The 16,346-nt window shown below is 48.5% G+C and overlaps 1 protein-coding gene across 2 annotated transcripts; it reads right to left on the bottom strand.

Moving 5' to 3' along the window:
• Window positions 1-3,564: 3,564 nt before the first annotated feature.
• On the bottom strand, window positions 3,565-15,962 carry NFATC2IP (nuclear factor of activated T-cells, cytoplasmic, calcineurin-dependent 2 interacting protein). Of its 2 annotated transcripts, none has more exons than XR_001137237.1 (8): window positions 15,203-15,962; window positions 14,075-14,147; window positions 12,465-12,579; window positions 11,375-11,467; window positions 11,094-11,280; window positions 9,968-10,254; window positions 9,726-9,835; window positions 3,565-5,546 (listed from the first exon to the last, which is right to left on the bottom strand). XR_001137237.1 is itself a non-coding variant. In XM_012639168.1 (8 exons), the coding sequence occupies exons 1-8, from the start codon at window positions 15,587-15,589 to the stop codon at window positions 5,388-5,390; spliced, it is 1,269 nt and encodes a 422-aa protein (XP_012494622.1). In that variant the 5' UTR covers window positions 15,590-15,962; the 3' UTR covers window positions 3,565-5,387. The 2 variants fall into 2 exon arrangements, 1 of the variants encoding a protein (XP_012494622.1); XM_012639168.1 differs by having other exon boundaries at window positions 9,968-10,112.
• Between the last annotated feature and the right edge of the window lie 384 nt (window positions 15,963-16,346).

Below are 16,346 nucleotides of genomic sequence, written 5' to 3'. Positions count from 1 at the left end.
TACTCGGGGGGCTGAGGCAGGAGGATCCCTTGAGTCCTGGAGTTTGAGGTTGCAGCGAGCTATGATGATGCCACTGCACTCTAGCCAGGGTGACAGAGCAAGATTCTGTCTCAAAAAAAAAGAAATAAAAAACATATGTCCAAACAAAAACCTGTGTATGAATGTTCATAGAAGCATTACTCAGAACAGCCAAAAAATGAAAAAAACCTACATGTCCATCAACAGGTGAATCCATACAATGGAATACTATTAATATTTGGCAATAAAAAGGAATGAATTACTGATATGAACTCAAAAACACTGTGCTAAGTGAAAGGAGCCAAACACAAAAGACATCATACTGTATTATTCCATGTTTATGAAAATCTAGAAAAGGTAAAACCAAGGTGACAGAAAGATTAGTGGTTGCCTAGGGCTAGCGGGAGGAGGAAACTTCTGCACATCAGTGTATGTCTATTATACCAAAACTCATTGAACTGTATGCTTAAAATGAGTGAATGTTTAGGCATGTTAATTAAACTACAATAAGTAAAAAAGAAAAAGCTTACAGTCCAAACATGGTACACTGGACATTAGTAAAAATAAACCTTTCTGGGTATAAAGGCAAATATTATAATGCTAATTGGTTTTGCCAAATGGGCAAAACATTTGGCTCTTCTTTGAGTGCAAGTGGTTTTTTAATTTGATGGATCTCTTGATTAAAATTCCCTTAAGTTCAGATAAATATGTCTGTATAGGTCTAATTGTTTTAAAGTGGAGCCCAACTTTTGCTCTCTTTGCTTTGGAAATTGTGATTCATGAAGTCAATCTAAGTACATGTGAAATTTCTCCGAAAAAAAAGTTCACGTGTGACAAGTGCCACAAAAAAGATGTGCAGCACATAGGTGTTATAAAGACCTGGTCAGGGAGGCTGGGAGCATCTCTGAGGACATGGTTCTTGAGCTCAGACTAGTGCAGGAGCAGTAATTACACCAAGGAGGAAGGAAGAACATTCCAGGTGGAGAAGAGTGTGTCTAAAGGCCCCGTTGACAGAAGGAAGCATGATGAACACAGGATCTGAAAGGAGGTCACTTGGAGAGTGGTCAGAGAGGAAGGGAGACGACTGCTAGGCAGGGCTAAGCCATCGTAAAGATTTCCTTCATTTGGAAAGCAGATTTGCGTTTGAGAAGGTCACTCTGGCTGCAGCAGGGAAGATGGATTGGAGGGACCAGAGAAGATGTAGAGGGATCTGTGAGAAGGCTGTGGCACTAGCTGAGGCTGCAGGCAGTGGCGGCCTGGCCTGGGGCGGGATGGAGTGTTCCATGAAAGGGCCATATATGCAAAGTGACCCCCAAATGTTGAAAGGAGCTGAGAAACCAAAGAAGGAGGCGGAAAATCCAATGTGTCAGTACAGGGTGATTTATTAGCGGGAACTTACGGACAAGCGTGGTCTTGGGTGGTCACAAGACAGGTAGATCTCTGCACCACAACCCCCCAGATTCAGGGCTTATATCTTGGGGGGAAAGTATTTGTGCTCTGGAAGGAATGTGTAGGTGGCCATGGGCGTCACACCCTATGATAGCATCAAGGGTTGTTTTGGAGGAAAACCAAAACTTAGAGTGAATAGGGTTTTCCTACATAAAAAGTAATACATCGACTAGACATTTGGAGGCATTCCCAGACTTGGGGTTAGTCAGGTGGATTAACATTTAAAAATAAAGTCACTTTTGTCCCCACAGAGAGGGACGTAGAGAGCTGATCTGGGAGCGAGCTGGGCAGCTGACTGGGTGAAGTCGTGGATGTCGGGGATGAGAGAGGTGTTCAGAGTGAAGCTTTTCCGGCTCATGCAATGAGATGGATGGTTGTGGGATACTTTGAGAAGCATTATTCAGAATAGCCAAAAAATGAAAAAAACCTGCATGTCCATCAACAGGGAACTTACTCATTCAACAAACCTTTGTTAGGTAACTACTGTGTCAGACACTGAGCAAGGGATCTTTGAGAAGAACAAGAGTGTTTGTTTCCAAGGAGCTTGTGTCTAGCAGCGGGGCAAGACCTGGACAAGCGGGTGAGTGTGCTGCACTAGCCTCGTTCCATGTGACATGGGACACAGAAGAGGATGTGGCCAGTCCTCTGGCAGGGAGGAACTGACCTGAGTTGGAGGGCATGGCAGGGGTCATGGGAGATCATAAAGGTATATAGAAAAAAGGGAAAATGGCATCGTGCTACTCCAGGTGAGCTCAGCTTCGTAACAGCACCTGGGAGATTGTTAGAAATGTGGCATCTCAGGCCCCACCCCAGAGCTGCTGATGCGGCATGCACTTGAGCAAGATCCCCAGACGACTTGTGTGCACATGAAAAGTGTGGGTGGGAACTGCTGAAGATTCTTCCTCGGGAATCTTGAGCTCTTTGTCAGGCCCACCTGTGTCTACACTTGGCTCTGCAGTGCGTGGCCGTGTGGTCTGGGGCAGGTTAATTCATCTGAGCTTCTGTTCCTCTTCTGTAAAATGGGAACAATAACACCACCTACCTCGTAGGATTGCTCTGAGGATGAATGAGATTGTGAAAAGTGCTAAGCTTGGTATACGGCACCAAGGAAAGGCTCATTAAAGTTTCAGAGGTCTCTGGGAGAGTTTTAGAAAGATCACCCAATGAAAGTCTTTTAGATATGTGAAAGAATGAACTCCCTCTGGGTTAGAACTGGGTGGTTACAAGTGACAGAAACCCTAAAGTAACAGTGATTTAAACACGACAGAAGTCCCTCTTTCATGTAAAAGCCCAGAGGGCAGCACTGCGTGGCTGGTGAGGTGCTACATAGAGGCTGAGGCCCAGGCTCCATCTCTCATCGTCCTGCCCTGCGTGGCTTCCATTTCGGAGGTCACCTCACATCAGTAGGCCTCCTCCCCTTCCAGTCAGCAAGCAGGAGGCAAGCGAAAGAGAGGGACACATGCTGCCTGCTAGGGACACTTCTAGGAAGTGCTAACCTTCCACTTACACCTCAGGAGCCTGAATTGGCACTTGCCACAGCTAGCTCCGAAAGAGGGTAGGAGATACTGTCCTTATTCTGAGTGTCTCTGTGCTTCACTAAAAACCATGGGTTCTAGGGCCAGGTGCATTGGCTCACACCTGTAATTCCAGCGCTTTGGTAGGCTGAAGCGGGAGGCTCACTTGAGGCCAGTTCAAGACCAGCCTGGGCAACAGAATGAGACCCCATCTCTACAAAAAAATGTAAAAATTAGCCAGGCATGGTGGCACATGGCAGTAGCCCCAGCTACTCGGGAGGCTGAGGCAGGAGGATTGCCTAAGCCCAGGTGTTTGAGGTTACAGTGAGCTATGATCGCACCACTGCACTTCTAGCCTGGGTGACAGAGCGAGACTTTGTCTCAGAAAAAAAAACCCACCAAAAAGTACAGGTTTTATTACCTTAGGAGAAAGAATAGATATGAAGGAATAACTCATGGTCTCTGCCACAAGGATATTAGAGAGGTGTCATATGAACACCACAAACACAGAAATCCTCAAGTATACACAAGTTGAATGTATTTGCATTTATTCTGTTGAGATTGAATACATAATTTTAATGTGTTCAAATTTATTAATGGACATAAAAGAACTGAAACAATGGACAGCTATACCATATCATGGATTATTTAAATGTTATAAAATTCAAAGGAATGCCACATTCCAATAAAAAACATTTTTTAAGAAGTTGATATACTATTGCTAAAATTATGCCACATATCCGTGGAAGATCAATGGCTTTTTTAGTAGACAGTACTGAGAAAACTGGCTCTTTATATGGTAAAGAGTATAAAAAAGGTCTCATAAAGGTGCATTTCAAATAGTTTAAAAGTGATGTTCAATGTTTAGCAACTAGTATAGCCTGGCATCAACCAAACAGAACAAGTGTTTGACCACTCAGAGCAGACGCAGCTAATGCACCACCCCAGGGGGCACTAGCTGGACTTCAGCTCTATTTAGTGGCCTCCATATGGAAGGAAAAACTAATGAGCTAACAGAAGAAAATGCAAAGTCAAAGTACCTTAACAACTTTTAAATAAGAAATCAAACAGCAACAAATTTTATGACAAAATAGTTAAATCATCTATGTTAAAGTTAAGAATTTGTTTGGTGAAGGACAGCCCCAGATACACAAACAAATTTCCATTCCAAGAGTTATTTGCAATTCCCCAGGAATATACGAGCAACGCCTGAAAATAAACCAGAAATGACAGGAAGCCCCCAGGAGAAAATAAGCAGGTCACAGAAAGAGAAACCAGGAAGGCTGACAGGTGAAAAAACCCCACAAATTAATGGTGATCAGATGAATGTACATTACAGCACACAGCACAGTGCCCCTTTATACCCATCAGACTGGCAAAAGTTAGAAAGTTGGGCAATGCCAAGTGCCAGTGAGAAAATTAGGAGAAAGAGGAAGCCCTAAGTGGGTCAATCACTATTCTAAAGAAAAATTTGGAAAACCATAAAGAAATTAACCTACATGGCCTGTAATCCCATCCTGGGAATGTATGCCAGAGAATTTTTCACACAATCACGGATAAAAGAATGTTTATCGTGGCCTTGTATATGGTGCCAAGGAGTTGGAGGCACCCAGGTGTCCACCACGTAAGGCAACGTGTGTAAATGCAGTCGACGCCACAGTGGAGTACCACGAGGCAGATTAAAGCAATGACCCATGTCTAGAATAGGCAACAGGGCTAGATCTTAATACATACTGAGGGAAAACAATACAAGTTCTATTGCACAACACCACTATGTGCATTAAAAGCACATATTCACACATACAATATTGTATTTTACATTCATAATCGAAGATAAGTAATTAACGTATTAGGTTGAGTGCTTAAAGACAGAATGTTGTGAAGAAAGGGAAAGCCATAAAACCAGAGAATCCTTGCATGGGACCATATTCCCAAGATCCAAAACAAAACGACTGAACGTGCTCAGCTATGCCTTAAATGCGTGTACCAGGAAGAGTACACTAAAAGGATGGCTCTAAAGGGTGCTTGGGGCAAGGAGGACACCCAGGGCTAAGAATCCAGTACCTTTGTTGTTCAAAAGAGCATCTCAGTAGCTGCTTATGCTTAAGCCAATGGGTGTGTGATCATTTATTTTCCTGCAAGCCAAGGAACCACTCAGTTTATGTGCCTCAAACAAACATCACTCCTAACTCCCAAATGAGACTAACAGGCCACCCGGGGCAGCAACAACAACCACACAACTAACCAAATAGTTAACGGCTTGAAACCAGGGTCAGCAGGAGAGGGGGCCAAAGGTCACTCATTGATTTTGCTTCAGCTGAAAGCTACGTTTGACCCGAGCTTCTGCCAGCCCCATGAGATGTTCTCCCCAAGTCCAGGCTGGGCCTCCAAATGGGGTGTGGGGTTTCAGCCCCAGACCTCAATGAGGTCCCCAGATTCCATGCCCAGATCAGCCGGCAGCTCCCTGCCTGAAAGCTTTGTTCCATCGAAGAAGAAGGAGAGCTTGTGTCCTGACAGTCCCATGGCCTTCTCATACTGGGACATGAGGGTCTTGAGAGGCGAGTCCTAGGAGAGAAAAGTGGATGTGAGAATAGGAATGCAGGGGCTGGGAAGATCCTGCAGGCACAGAGAACTCGGGTCAGGGAGGACAAGCGGCAGAATCAGTGCAGTCAGAGCCCCATGGAGGAAAAGATGAGTGAACTAAGAAGGCAGCACAGCCCTTTCTGGGAACCAGGAGGAACCGCTTCATCCCTCTGGGCTGCCTGGTCCTCAGATAGAGTGGGGTCCTCAAGCCCAAGGTTCAGGGGTGCAGGATCTGAGTTAGGCAAGTTCTTCAAGGCTCAATCTCCTCAACTATAAAATGGAAGCACATATCACAGTGATTAAGACAGTCCAGATTCTAGAGTGAGACAGCCGAGCTGGAGGCCAGGCCCTCCTGCTTACTAGATGTGTGACCTCAGACAAGTGATACTGGTTGAATTGTGCCCCACCCCCCAAATGATACCTTGTGAAACACAAAAGAAAAAGATACCTTGTGGTCTTAATCTCTGGTAAACGTGAACATGACCTTATTTGGAAATAGGGCCTTTGCAGATGTAACTGCGTTAGGATGAGGTCATACTTGATTAGGACGGGGGCTGATGCAATGGCTGGTGTACTTGTACAACAGACACAGACAGGGACACACAGGGAGAGCCATGTGATGACAGACGCAGACTGGAGTGATGCAGCTGCAAGCCAAGGAGTGCCAACGGCTGCTGGCCACCACCAGAAGCTAGAAACGGACAAGGAAGGGTTCTACCCAGAGTCTCAGAGGGACCATGTGATATTATGAAACGTATATCTGGTCTCCATACATTTCATGGTATGAAATTCCTAAACTTTTGGAATCTTCAAAGTGTTAAGTGTCTTTCTGGATGCTAATGGGTTGACTGGTGGCTGGCAGCCCCTAGGTCGCTTCAGGATGGGGGCTGGCCAATGGAAAGACCAAGGCAGGATTTGAGGGGTGGGACTTTCAGCAGACAGGGAAGAGGGCTTCTAAAGGCTCAGCTGACCACTAATGGCCAATGATTTAATCAATCACACCTACATAATGGAGCTTTCATAAAAAACCAAAAGGATTAGGTTTAGACAGCTTCCCCGTAGCTGAATACGTGGATGTGCCTGGAGGGTGGTGTCCCTGGAGAGGATGTGGAAGCTCTGCCCCTTACCCCACACCTCACCCTACACATCTCTTATCTGTATCCTTTGTAAGAGCCTTTATAACAAACCAGTAACTGTTTCCCTGAGTTCTGCTGGAAGCTCTAGCAAATTAGTCAAACCCAAGGACAGGGCTGTAGGAACCCTGATTTAAAGCCAATCAGTCAGATGTACTGGTCAAATCACCTGGGGCTTGCGATTGGCATGGGAAGTGGTGGCAGCGTGGTCTTGTGGAACTAAGTCCTCGCCCTGTGTGGCCTCTTGCTATCTCCAGGTAGACAGTGTCAGAATTGAATTAAAAGGACATCTGGTATCTCCTGCAGAACTGATGGCTTGCTTGGTGTATGGGGGAAAATCCCCATACATCTGGTGTCAGAAGCATGTTTTGAGAGTATAGAAAAAACTGAGTTTTCTTCTCCTGTGTCGTAAGAAACCATGACCTTGCTGACACTTAATTTTAGACTTCTACAGACAATGAGACAATAAACTTCTGTGGTTTTAACCCACCCAGTTTGTGGTACTTTGTTCCAGCAGACAAAACACAGAAGTATGGTGCTTCTGTAATAACTAGCTAAATTGGTAGTGGCTTTAGAATCAGATAGAGGGTGGAAGAATTTTGAGGTGCACGTTAGAAAAAGCCTAGAGTACCCTGAAGAGACTGTTGGTAGAAATATGGACATTAAAGGCAATTTGGATGAGAGCTCACAAAGAGAAGGGCTGCAGAGAAAGGTTCTATGGTCTTCAGAGAATATATATATATATCGTCATGAACAAGTTTCTAGAAATATGAACGTTAAAGGTGTTTCCAGTGAGGTCTCTGGTGGAAATAAGGCATATATTATTGGAAGCTGGAGTAAAATGAAGTAAACTGATCCTTGTTATAAAGTGGCAGAGAACTTGGCTGAATTATGTTCTACTGTTCAGTGGCAGAAAGTAGAACTTGTAAGTGATGAATCCGGATGTCTACCTGAGATTTCCAAGCAAAGTGTGGAAGGTGCGGCTTGATTTCTCCTCATTGCTTATTTGCAAAATGCAAGAGGAAGGATGTTAAGCAAAAAGGAAGCAGTGCGTGGTGATTTGGAACATTCTCAGCCTAGCCAGAGAGTATGCTCTGGAAAGAGGGCCAAGAGTGTAGCTTTTTGCTAAAGAGATCAGATGGCCGACTTAAGGGATCCAATCAACCATGTCAGCAAAAGTCAGAAATTCATCTTTGTCTAAGGTGTGGATCCCTTTGATATGCACAGGAGACCAGTAAGGTTTTTGAGAATTGTATCCCAGCATAAACACTGTCCGCCTGGAATTAAAGAGACAGGGACAGGACAAAATGAAGGAAAAAAGGGCAGAGCCACAGGCCCAGAGATTGGGCTAATAAGACTTCTTTGGGTCAAGAGGGTGGGGCCACCATCCCACTGGGCCGAGAGGACAGAACAAAGCCAAAGAGGATTATTTTCAACCCTTGAAATCTAATAGGATTCGCCCTGCTGGGTTTTGGACTAGCCTGGAACCTGTGACTCTTTTTTCTTTCCTATTTGTCCCTTTTGAAATGGGAATGTCTATCCTATGCCTGTCCCATCATTGTATTTTAAAAGCAGATAACTTGTTTTCTAGATTTCACGGGTCCACAGATGAAGAGGAATTTTGTCCCAGGACAGACCACACTGAGTCTCATCCATAACTGATTTAAATGATTTAGAATAGGGGTCCCCAACCTTTTTGGCACCAGGGACCAGTTTCATGGAAGACAACTTTTCCATGGACTATGGAGGGAGGCAGGGGTGTTTCCTTACAGGTTGTGGACTGGTACTGGTCCGCAGCCCAGGGGTTAGGGACCGCAGATTTAGAAGATAAGATTGAGAGTTTTTGAGTTAATAATATTTAGGTGAGATTTTGGACTTAGAGTTGATGCTGGAATGGGTTAAGACTTTTGGGGATTTTTGGAATGGGGTGAATATATTTTGCATGTGGGAAGGTTATGTATTTTGGGAGGCTAGAGGGCAGACTATTAGGGGTTGAGCCACTTCTCCCAAAAAAGACACCCTGTGGTCCTAACCCCTGGTAAATGTGAATGTGACCTTATTTGGAAGTAGGGCCTTGCAGATGTAATCAAGTTAAGATGAGGCCGTACTTGATCAGGGTGGGCACTAATCCAATTATGACTTATGTCCTCATTAGAAGAGAAACAGTGACATGTGCCTATAGTCCCAGCTACTCAGGAGGCTGAGGCGGGATGATCACTTGAGGCCAGGAGTTCAAGGCTACAGTGAGCTATGATCGTGCCACCGTACTCCAGCCTGAGCAACAGAGCAAGACCCCATCTCTTTAAGAAAAAAGGAGCGAAACAGAGATGCAGGGAGAACACCATGTGATGACAGAGGCAGAGAGTGAAGTAATACGGCTACAAGCCAAGAAGCTCTGGCCACCACCAGAAGCTACAAAGAGGCAAGAAGGCTTCTCCCCAGGGTCTCAGAGGGAGCAAGGCCCTGCTGACACCTTGCTTTGAGATTTCTAGGCTCCAGAACTGTAAGAGAATAGATTTCTGTTGTTTTAAACCACTCAGATTGTGGCATTTTGTTACAGCTGCTGTAACATACGCAGCAAGTTACTCCACCTCTCTAGACCTCAATTTCCTTAGTGTTCATTCACTAAATGAGGGTAACGACAGTGCTTTCCCATATAGATTGCTGTGAAGTTAAGTAATATCCTGAATGTGAAGTAGTTTTCCCCAGCACAGGGACTGGCACTTAGATGTGTGGCCATCATTGATATTTTGATGGCTTGATTACTGTCCAAAGGTCCTTTCTGTTTTAACCATTAGGAGTCAGGAGACCGAGGGGCCACAGACCAGAGCAGAGGTTCCCAGCAGTTGGGAGGGAAGTGGAACAATGGGCTTTTCCACTAGCTAGGATGGATGGGAACCCAAGAGTACAGAGGACAGTGTCTCCAGTGAGTCAGGATTAGGAAGAATCCATCCTCCATTAACTGACAAGATAGACGAGACAACAGAGGAAAGGGTGAGGGGTGTGGAGAGCCATTTCTCCCACTCACTCGAGACAGCGAGACCTCCAGCATCTGGTGTTTCTCCTTCCCCTGAACCCGGAGCTGGAGCTGTTGGGATGTCTCTGTGGCCTCTGGAGAACTTGCTAGCACCACACAGTCTGTGGGAGGCAGGGCCGAGAAGCCAGGCCTAAGTGGGGGGTTGGAAGCTGGGCCCCCTCTGGACCTTGCCCCAGAGCCTCTTCCCCTGGCAAAAGCCTCCTCAAGGCCCTGCTTCCCTGCTTCCCTCTCACCAATGATGTCAGCCACGCCAAGCTTTAGGGTCCTGGGGGTGGCCGTAGGGGATAGCTCTGTCTCTCCAAAGAGCAAGAGGATCCTGCTTGGGGACACCCCGAGATGGGCGGCCATGTGGTCCACCACACTCTGCAGGGGCTCCGACTGGGGATGGGGACATGAAGCAAAGAAGGCCTTTCTGCCTTGACATTCCCCACCCCCCCACTCCCATACCACCACCCCAAACACAAGTTTCTGGCCTTAGGTACTTGCTAAGCTCCTCAGCTGTGAGTGTCATCATATTTACCTGGCAAGACAGAATAAAATTGTGTCAGTAAGGGGCTCAGGAGAATAACACAAAAAAATAGAACAGCCACTGGTTAGGAGAAACAAAGGAGTGGTGGGAACTGCAGCAAACTGGAACCCACATGTCCCATCTAAACAGGGGAGCTATTCGGCAGCTCCAGCTGATTGGTACAAGTGGGAGCCAGTGAGACTGTATCTTCCTGTTTTTAAGCGAAGCCAGAAATCTAGACCTTTGTATGAAGTCCCCCAATGCAAAAGCTGGCAGCAAACTTATTTCGAAAGCACTCTACAGGGCAAAGGAAGCAGATACGCTGTTGACAAGGCCACGGGCTGCCTGTCTGCAACCTCGGGCTTAGTTGCAGCAAGGTTAGTGCTCAATAAATGGTCATTTCTGTTATTCTTGGTGTTGAACCAGGGCCATCCCTACAAAACTATCGGCCTTTGCCACAAAGCTGGGGGAGCTCAGAATGGCTGAGTGACATCTGCTGTGTCCAATGCAGTGAGAGTAAGGTAGCACAAGGGAAGGGTCCTAGGGAGGAATGGAGGGGACTCCTCCTAGGGAGGGATGACCAAAAACAGCTTCTTAGAAGACAGGATGCTTAAGCAGAGCCTTGAAGAATGGACAGGAAGTTTGCCAGAAAGAGAGGGGAGAGTGAGGAAAAATGCAGGCAGGGGGAACAGCAGGCACAGAGACAATGGGGGACTTAAGAGTGGTGGGCAGCTCAGAGAGCAGGGTGGGAAAAGGAGGACACGGTCCCTTCCGCCAGTACACCCCTGCTGGACACTAGTCCCTCCAAAGGCAGCTCTGGGGTCCTTCTCGCATGGGCCTCAGGCACTCACCATTCTAACGGGCAATCTGACCAGGTCAGCGCGGCACCGGATTTTGAGCGGGAAGAGTCGGGGAGTTTCTGGGAGGGGGGGCCCCTCCACTAGGACCACCTCATCCTCTAGGCTCTGGTGGTCTTGGCCCTGCTGCTGCTTGGGGCTCAGGGAGGAACGGAGATCCTGGAGGCGCTTGTTCACCTCCCTGGGGTGCAGACAGGATTTTGGGTCAGCTGGAGTCAGCCATCCACCCTCCCCAATGCCCCTCCCCACCCAGCCAGAGCCCCTGCCCGTGACACCTTAATTTCTGGAGTGCTCGAGTATGCTTCCTGCTTTTGGTCCTTGGCAGAGCTGGGGGCAGAGCTGGGGGCAACGGAGAGGTGTCTCGATCCCTGTGGAGAGAGGATAGGGGAAGGCTGGAGGCAAAGGAGAGGCCCCAGCCCCACACCTCTCTTCATAGGCTGTGGACCCCTAGGAACCAGAGGGCCACACAGAATCAAGAGGGGGCACCTTCGGGTAACATCCATCTTACTAAAAGACAGGGGTAGGTAAGGGACAGGGAAAGCCTGAGACATCATTTTTATTTTCACATGACCCAAATATCAGGGAGGAAAATGCCCCACTTTTAAGGTAAGTTACTTCCTACGTGAGTGTCCAATAACATTCAACAGACAGTGAGCACTTACTGTTTTTTTTAAATTTTTTTTTGAAACAAGATCTCACTCTGTCGCCCAGGTTAGAATGCAGTGGTGTCATCATAGCTCACTACAGCCTCAAACTCCTAGGCCCAAGTGATCCTCCTACCTCAGCTTCCCAAGTAGCTGGGACTACAGGCATGTGCCACCATGCCCAGCTAATTCTTCTATTTTTTGTAGAGACAGGGGTCTTGCTGTTACTCAGGCTGGTCTCAAATTCCTGGCCTCAAGCAATCCTCCTGCCTCGGACTCCCAGAGTGCTAGGATTATAGGCGTGAGCCACTGGGCCTGGCCAATGAACACTTATTATATTAATATGTCAAGTGTTATTTTTGATCTACTCAGCAATTCTTACACACTCAGCAATAGGTGCCACTATTACCCCCACTTTACAGAAGAGGAAAGAGAAGCCCAGAGAGGACAAGGAAGAGACAGCTGTCTCGGTTGGACCCACACCCTTAACCTGCAGTACTAGCATCTCAGACTCCACTCACGTAGGTGGTCCCAAAGGGTCCCCTGTCATCCCCAGTGTGGGCCACCTCTTCTCCCAAGAGCTTCATTCCCCACCTGAGCCTCAAAACTCCTTTCAACCCTTCTTACACTTTCTGAGGCCACCCAAGGGTCCTGCCTTCCTCAGCTTACCCCTCCAACTCCCTTCCTGCTCCCAGGGCCCAAATGCCCTGACCTCACTCACAGAAACATCTTTTTCTTCTCTTCTTCTTCATCCTTACTCCTCAGTTTCTTCTTCCAGGGAGAGCCTGGAAATGGATCCTCAGGGTGGGGGCTGCTAGAATCTTCCATGTCCACCTCTGGGGGCAGAGAAGGAGAAAATGGAAGAGGGTTAGCCAAGAGAGGGAAGGGGGAGGCCAAGGAGCAACAAGCTGGAGGCTTCAAGAAGGTCCCAGAAAGGAAGGGACTGTGGAGCCCCCAAAACACACAGAATAATAGTGGGAAAGGACTCAAGGGGCATGACTGTTATTTGCTTAATATCTTTCTTTAAGTCACTCATTTTAACTTAAATTTCTTATAAAAAGAAGCCAAGTATTATCTAGAACATATTTTCATTTGTTTGCCACTAATAAAAGATCATCATAAACCATAAACATAAATACTGTGAAAATAAACAATGATGATAAACCCCAGATCAGTGGTTCTCAACCAAGGGCAATTTTGCTCCAGGGGAACATGTGGCAATGTCGAGAGACAGTTTTGGTTGTCACAACGCAGAGTCGGAGGAGCTTTGGGTGTGCTACTGGCATCTAGTGGATAGAGGTCAGGATGCTGCTAAACTTTGTACGTGCACAGGACAGCAACCAATGCCAAAGAATTTTCTAGTCCAAAATGTCAGTAATGCTGAGTTTGAAAAATCCTGTCCTTGCTAAATATGGCAGCTGCCAGAGTCCTGAGAGTCTGCATTTCTAACAAGCTCCCAGGGGACAGCCAATACTGCTGGGCCTACATTTTGAGTAGCAAGGATAGAGATAATTTTCACATAGCTCTTCTACATTCCAGGTATTGTCCTAAACCATATACATAGCAAGAGATGGCTCTCTATACATTCCCTTTAATTAATTCTCACCAAGATCCTTCGACATATACCCACTATTAGCCCTACTTTCCTGAAGAGGAAATTGGAGTATTGAGAGATTAAGTAATTTGCCCGAGGTCTCACAGCTATTGAGAAGACACAGTGGGATTCAAACCCAGGCCAGAGGGCTCCTAAATCTGCTCTTAATCATTTGACCATACTCCTTCATGGTACGGAAGTCTTAGTCCAAGGTCTGCCTTTGCCCACTGGATCACTTCCTTATTAGACTTGATTCCTAGTCTCTGACCTCGAATGGTTTGCAAAAATGACATCAGTGGGGAAGGACAAAGACTGGGCAGCCCAGATAAGACTCAAAGAACACCCTGCTGGCTCCAGATGTTCCCAAAGAACTTGTTGCAGAGGTAACAAGATATCACAGATTCCCAGCACCTCCCCATTCCCTGCCTCCCAGGATTACAGAATCAGGATCTCTGGTGGTGGCACCAGAAATCTGTGTATTTTAACACATTCTTATGCCTGTAAGAGTAGGGAGGGGGGTGGTTTGACACAACTTCGTAAGTCGGCTCTCGTGCCTTCTGGTTAACAATTCAGCTCCTTTTCGGTCTGGAACTTTTTCCTGGTGAGGATGCAGGAGTCCCCTCTCCCATGCCTTTCCCCTGAGCCTCAGGAGACAACTAACTGCAGAGATATAAACTCCAGGAAGTCTCCTCAGAGAAGCCAACACGGGGCGCCTCTCCCTGGAAGCCCTCTCTTACCTTCCTCAGCCCCTGGCGGGTAGAGTTTCAGGAGGGATAGGTGATCTGGGATGAGGTGGAGGCTGCTTTTCACCTGCAAAGGCAAAATGTGGGAGGGTCTGTTCCAAGTCCTCCCTCTACAGAAGGGGAAAACTTGGGGATGATTCTTCCCTGACACCCAGCTCCTGAGTCTTCCCTAAGGACATGGACTCCATGGCCCTCTCCTGGGGCCCTGGGAGTCCAGCTTCCCCAGGATCCAAAATTGTAGTACCTTCCAGTACCCCCTTGCCCTAAGGCATTCTGAAAAGGCAGGTTTAGTTCTCCTTTATAACTATGTTGCCAGCTACTCCTCTACCCTAGACTCTTAGAGGGTCTCAGGCCCCTAGCTCACCCTACCATCTTGGTACCCCAGCCTCCTGGAGCCCCCTAGTCCTCTCTGAACCCCCACAGGCCCCAGCCCCCAATACCCCAGCTCCTGAGTCTTCCCTAAGGACATGGACTCCATGGCCCTCTCCTGGGGCCCTGGGAGTCCAGCTTCCCCAGGATCCAAAATTGTAGTACCTTCCAGTACCCCCTTGCCCTGAGGCATTCTGAAAAGGCAGGTTTAGTTCTCCTTTATAACTATGTTGCCAGCTACTCCTCTACCCTAGACTCTTAGAGGGTCTCAGGCCCCTAGCTCACCCTACCATCTTGGTACCCCAGCCTCCTGGAGCCCCCTAGTCCTCTCTGAACCCCCACAGGCCCCAGCCCCCAATACCCCAGCTCCCGGGCTTCCTTAGCAATGGGTCCCAACCTCAAAATCCAACACGCCCCAAATCCCAGTCTCAGGTCCTCTCTGAACCCTCAGAGACCACCGCCCCTCAAGCTGCCCTATGCCCCCAAGACTACAGCTCCTAGGAATTCCAAATCTGCAGCACAACCCAGACTCGCAACGCACCCCAAAATCCTTCACCTCCCCAGTCTGGAGAAACTCCAGGTGCCCTGCATCTCTCTGCCTCCAATAACCTAGCCCCTGGCTTCCGTGTAGCCCCACAAGACCAGCCCCAGAACCCCAGCCTCAACACTCCCTAAATCCAGCCCCTCCCCCGAACCCCTGGCCCCTCTCTGGTCGCCCAAGCCCTTCAGCCCTCCCCGGGGACCTGGCTGTACCTTCCCAGAATACACTGGAACCACCGGTGCCTCCCCTGGATCCAGCAGCAGCCGCCGCCGCCGCCTGACCAGTTCCCGCGGGGGTCCTGCGGGCGGTGCGTCCGCCTCTTCACTGTCACTGTCGTTGTCGTCCCGAGGAGCGGCCGGCACTGGGGGTTCCGGGGGCGGAACCTCAGCCGGGTCCGCGGCACCGCTCGCAGTTACGACCTCCAGGATATCCTCATCGCTGTCGCTGACCAAGTCCACAAGCACAGAATCCAGAGTACGCCGGGCTGGAGACCGCTGGGAGCGAGGACGCCGGCCCCGGGCCCCCCGAGCCCCCCGAGCCCCTCGGCCGACGCCGCGACCTCGGGACCGCGGGCCCCGCTTCCTCACCGGCTCCGCCATAACACAAGCTCCGCCGCCGCGCACGCCCTCCTCTGCTCCCCTTGGTCGACCCCCTCCAACGACTTCTGCCTTTCATTGGGTGAACAGCCAGCTAGTCAGCACCTCTTCCCGCCCACATACTCTGGATCCGCCCTTCCACCTTTTCATTGGTCAGCGTACCCGCTCATCACGCATCCACCACTGAAACCAAGGCGCCAAAGATTCCAATCACCTCGGCACAATCACCGTAGCTTCCGATGCGGGCCGGCTCACCCATTGGCTGGGCTTCCTCTCCTCTGACGAACCTCTCATGGACCCGCCCACTAAAGAGACCCGTCTTCCCCGTTGGCGGAGGAGCGGAGCATCCTGGGAATTGTAGTCCTCAATCCCTGAGGCACTGGGAAGCAGGAAAGCGGGATGGGAATTGTTTTACAAACCCCGGAATGAGGCCTGAGACTTCGCGGGTATCCCCAGTATAGTCCGCCCCGCCGCATAGTGGGTGAGTAATTCCACTCAAACGCCACACACACTCTTGCACATGTAAATCCTCCCTCGCCCCAGACATCTCCTACGAATATATTTCAAGTCAACACAATGGACAACCATAGAACACGTTCCCACAACGTACGCCTGAGCACACGCACTTCGAAAACTTTTTTTTTTTTTTTTTGAGACAGAGTCTCGCTCCGTGACCGTGACTGGAGTGCGGTGGCGCAATCATAGCTCACTGCAGCCTCGAACTCCTGGGCTCAAGCGATCCTCCACCCTCGGCCTCTAA

This window comes from Propithecus coquereli, unplaced genomic scaffold, assembly GCF_000956105.1.
Source record: "Propithecus coquereli isolate 6110/MARCELLA unplaced genomic scaffold, Pcoq_1.0 Scaffold137, whole genome shotgun sequence".
Classification (NCBI taxonomy): Eukaryota; Metazoa; Chordata; class Mammalia; order Primates; family Indriidae; genus Propithecus; species Propithecus coquereli.
The sequence above is the reverse complement of the archived record's forward strand: the minus strand, read 5'-3'. Positions and strand labels throughout refer to the sequence as shown.

Bases quoted from the DNA above. Each gene is read 5' to 3' on its own strand.
- NFATC2IP (XM_012639168.1), bottom strand. From the start codon at position 15,589: ATGGCGGAGCCGGTGAGGAAGCGGGGCCCGCGGTCCCGAGGTCGCGGC. The intron at 10,113-11,093 runs GTGAGTGCCTGA...CCCCATCCCCAG, and splicing joins TCAGATTGCCCGTTAGAATG to TCGGAGCCCCTGCAGAGTGT. The intron at 5,547-9,725 runs GTGAGTGGGAGA...TTTCTCTCCTAG, and splicing joins TGGAGGTCTCGCTGTCTCGA to GACTCGCCTCTCAAGACCCT.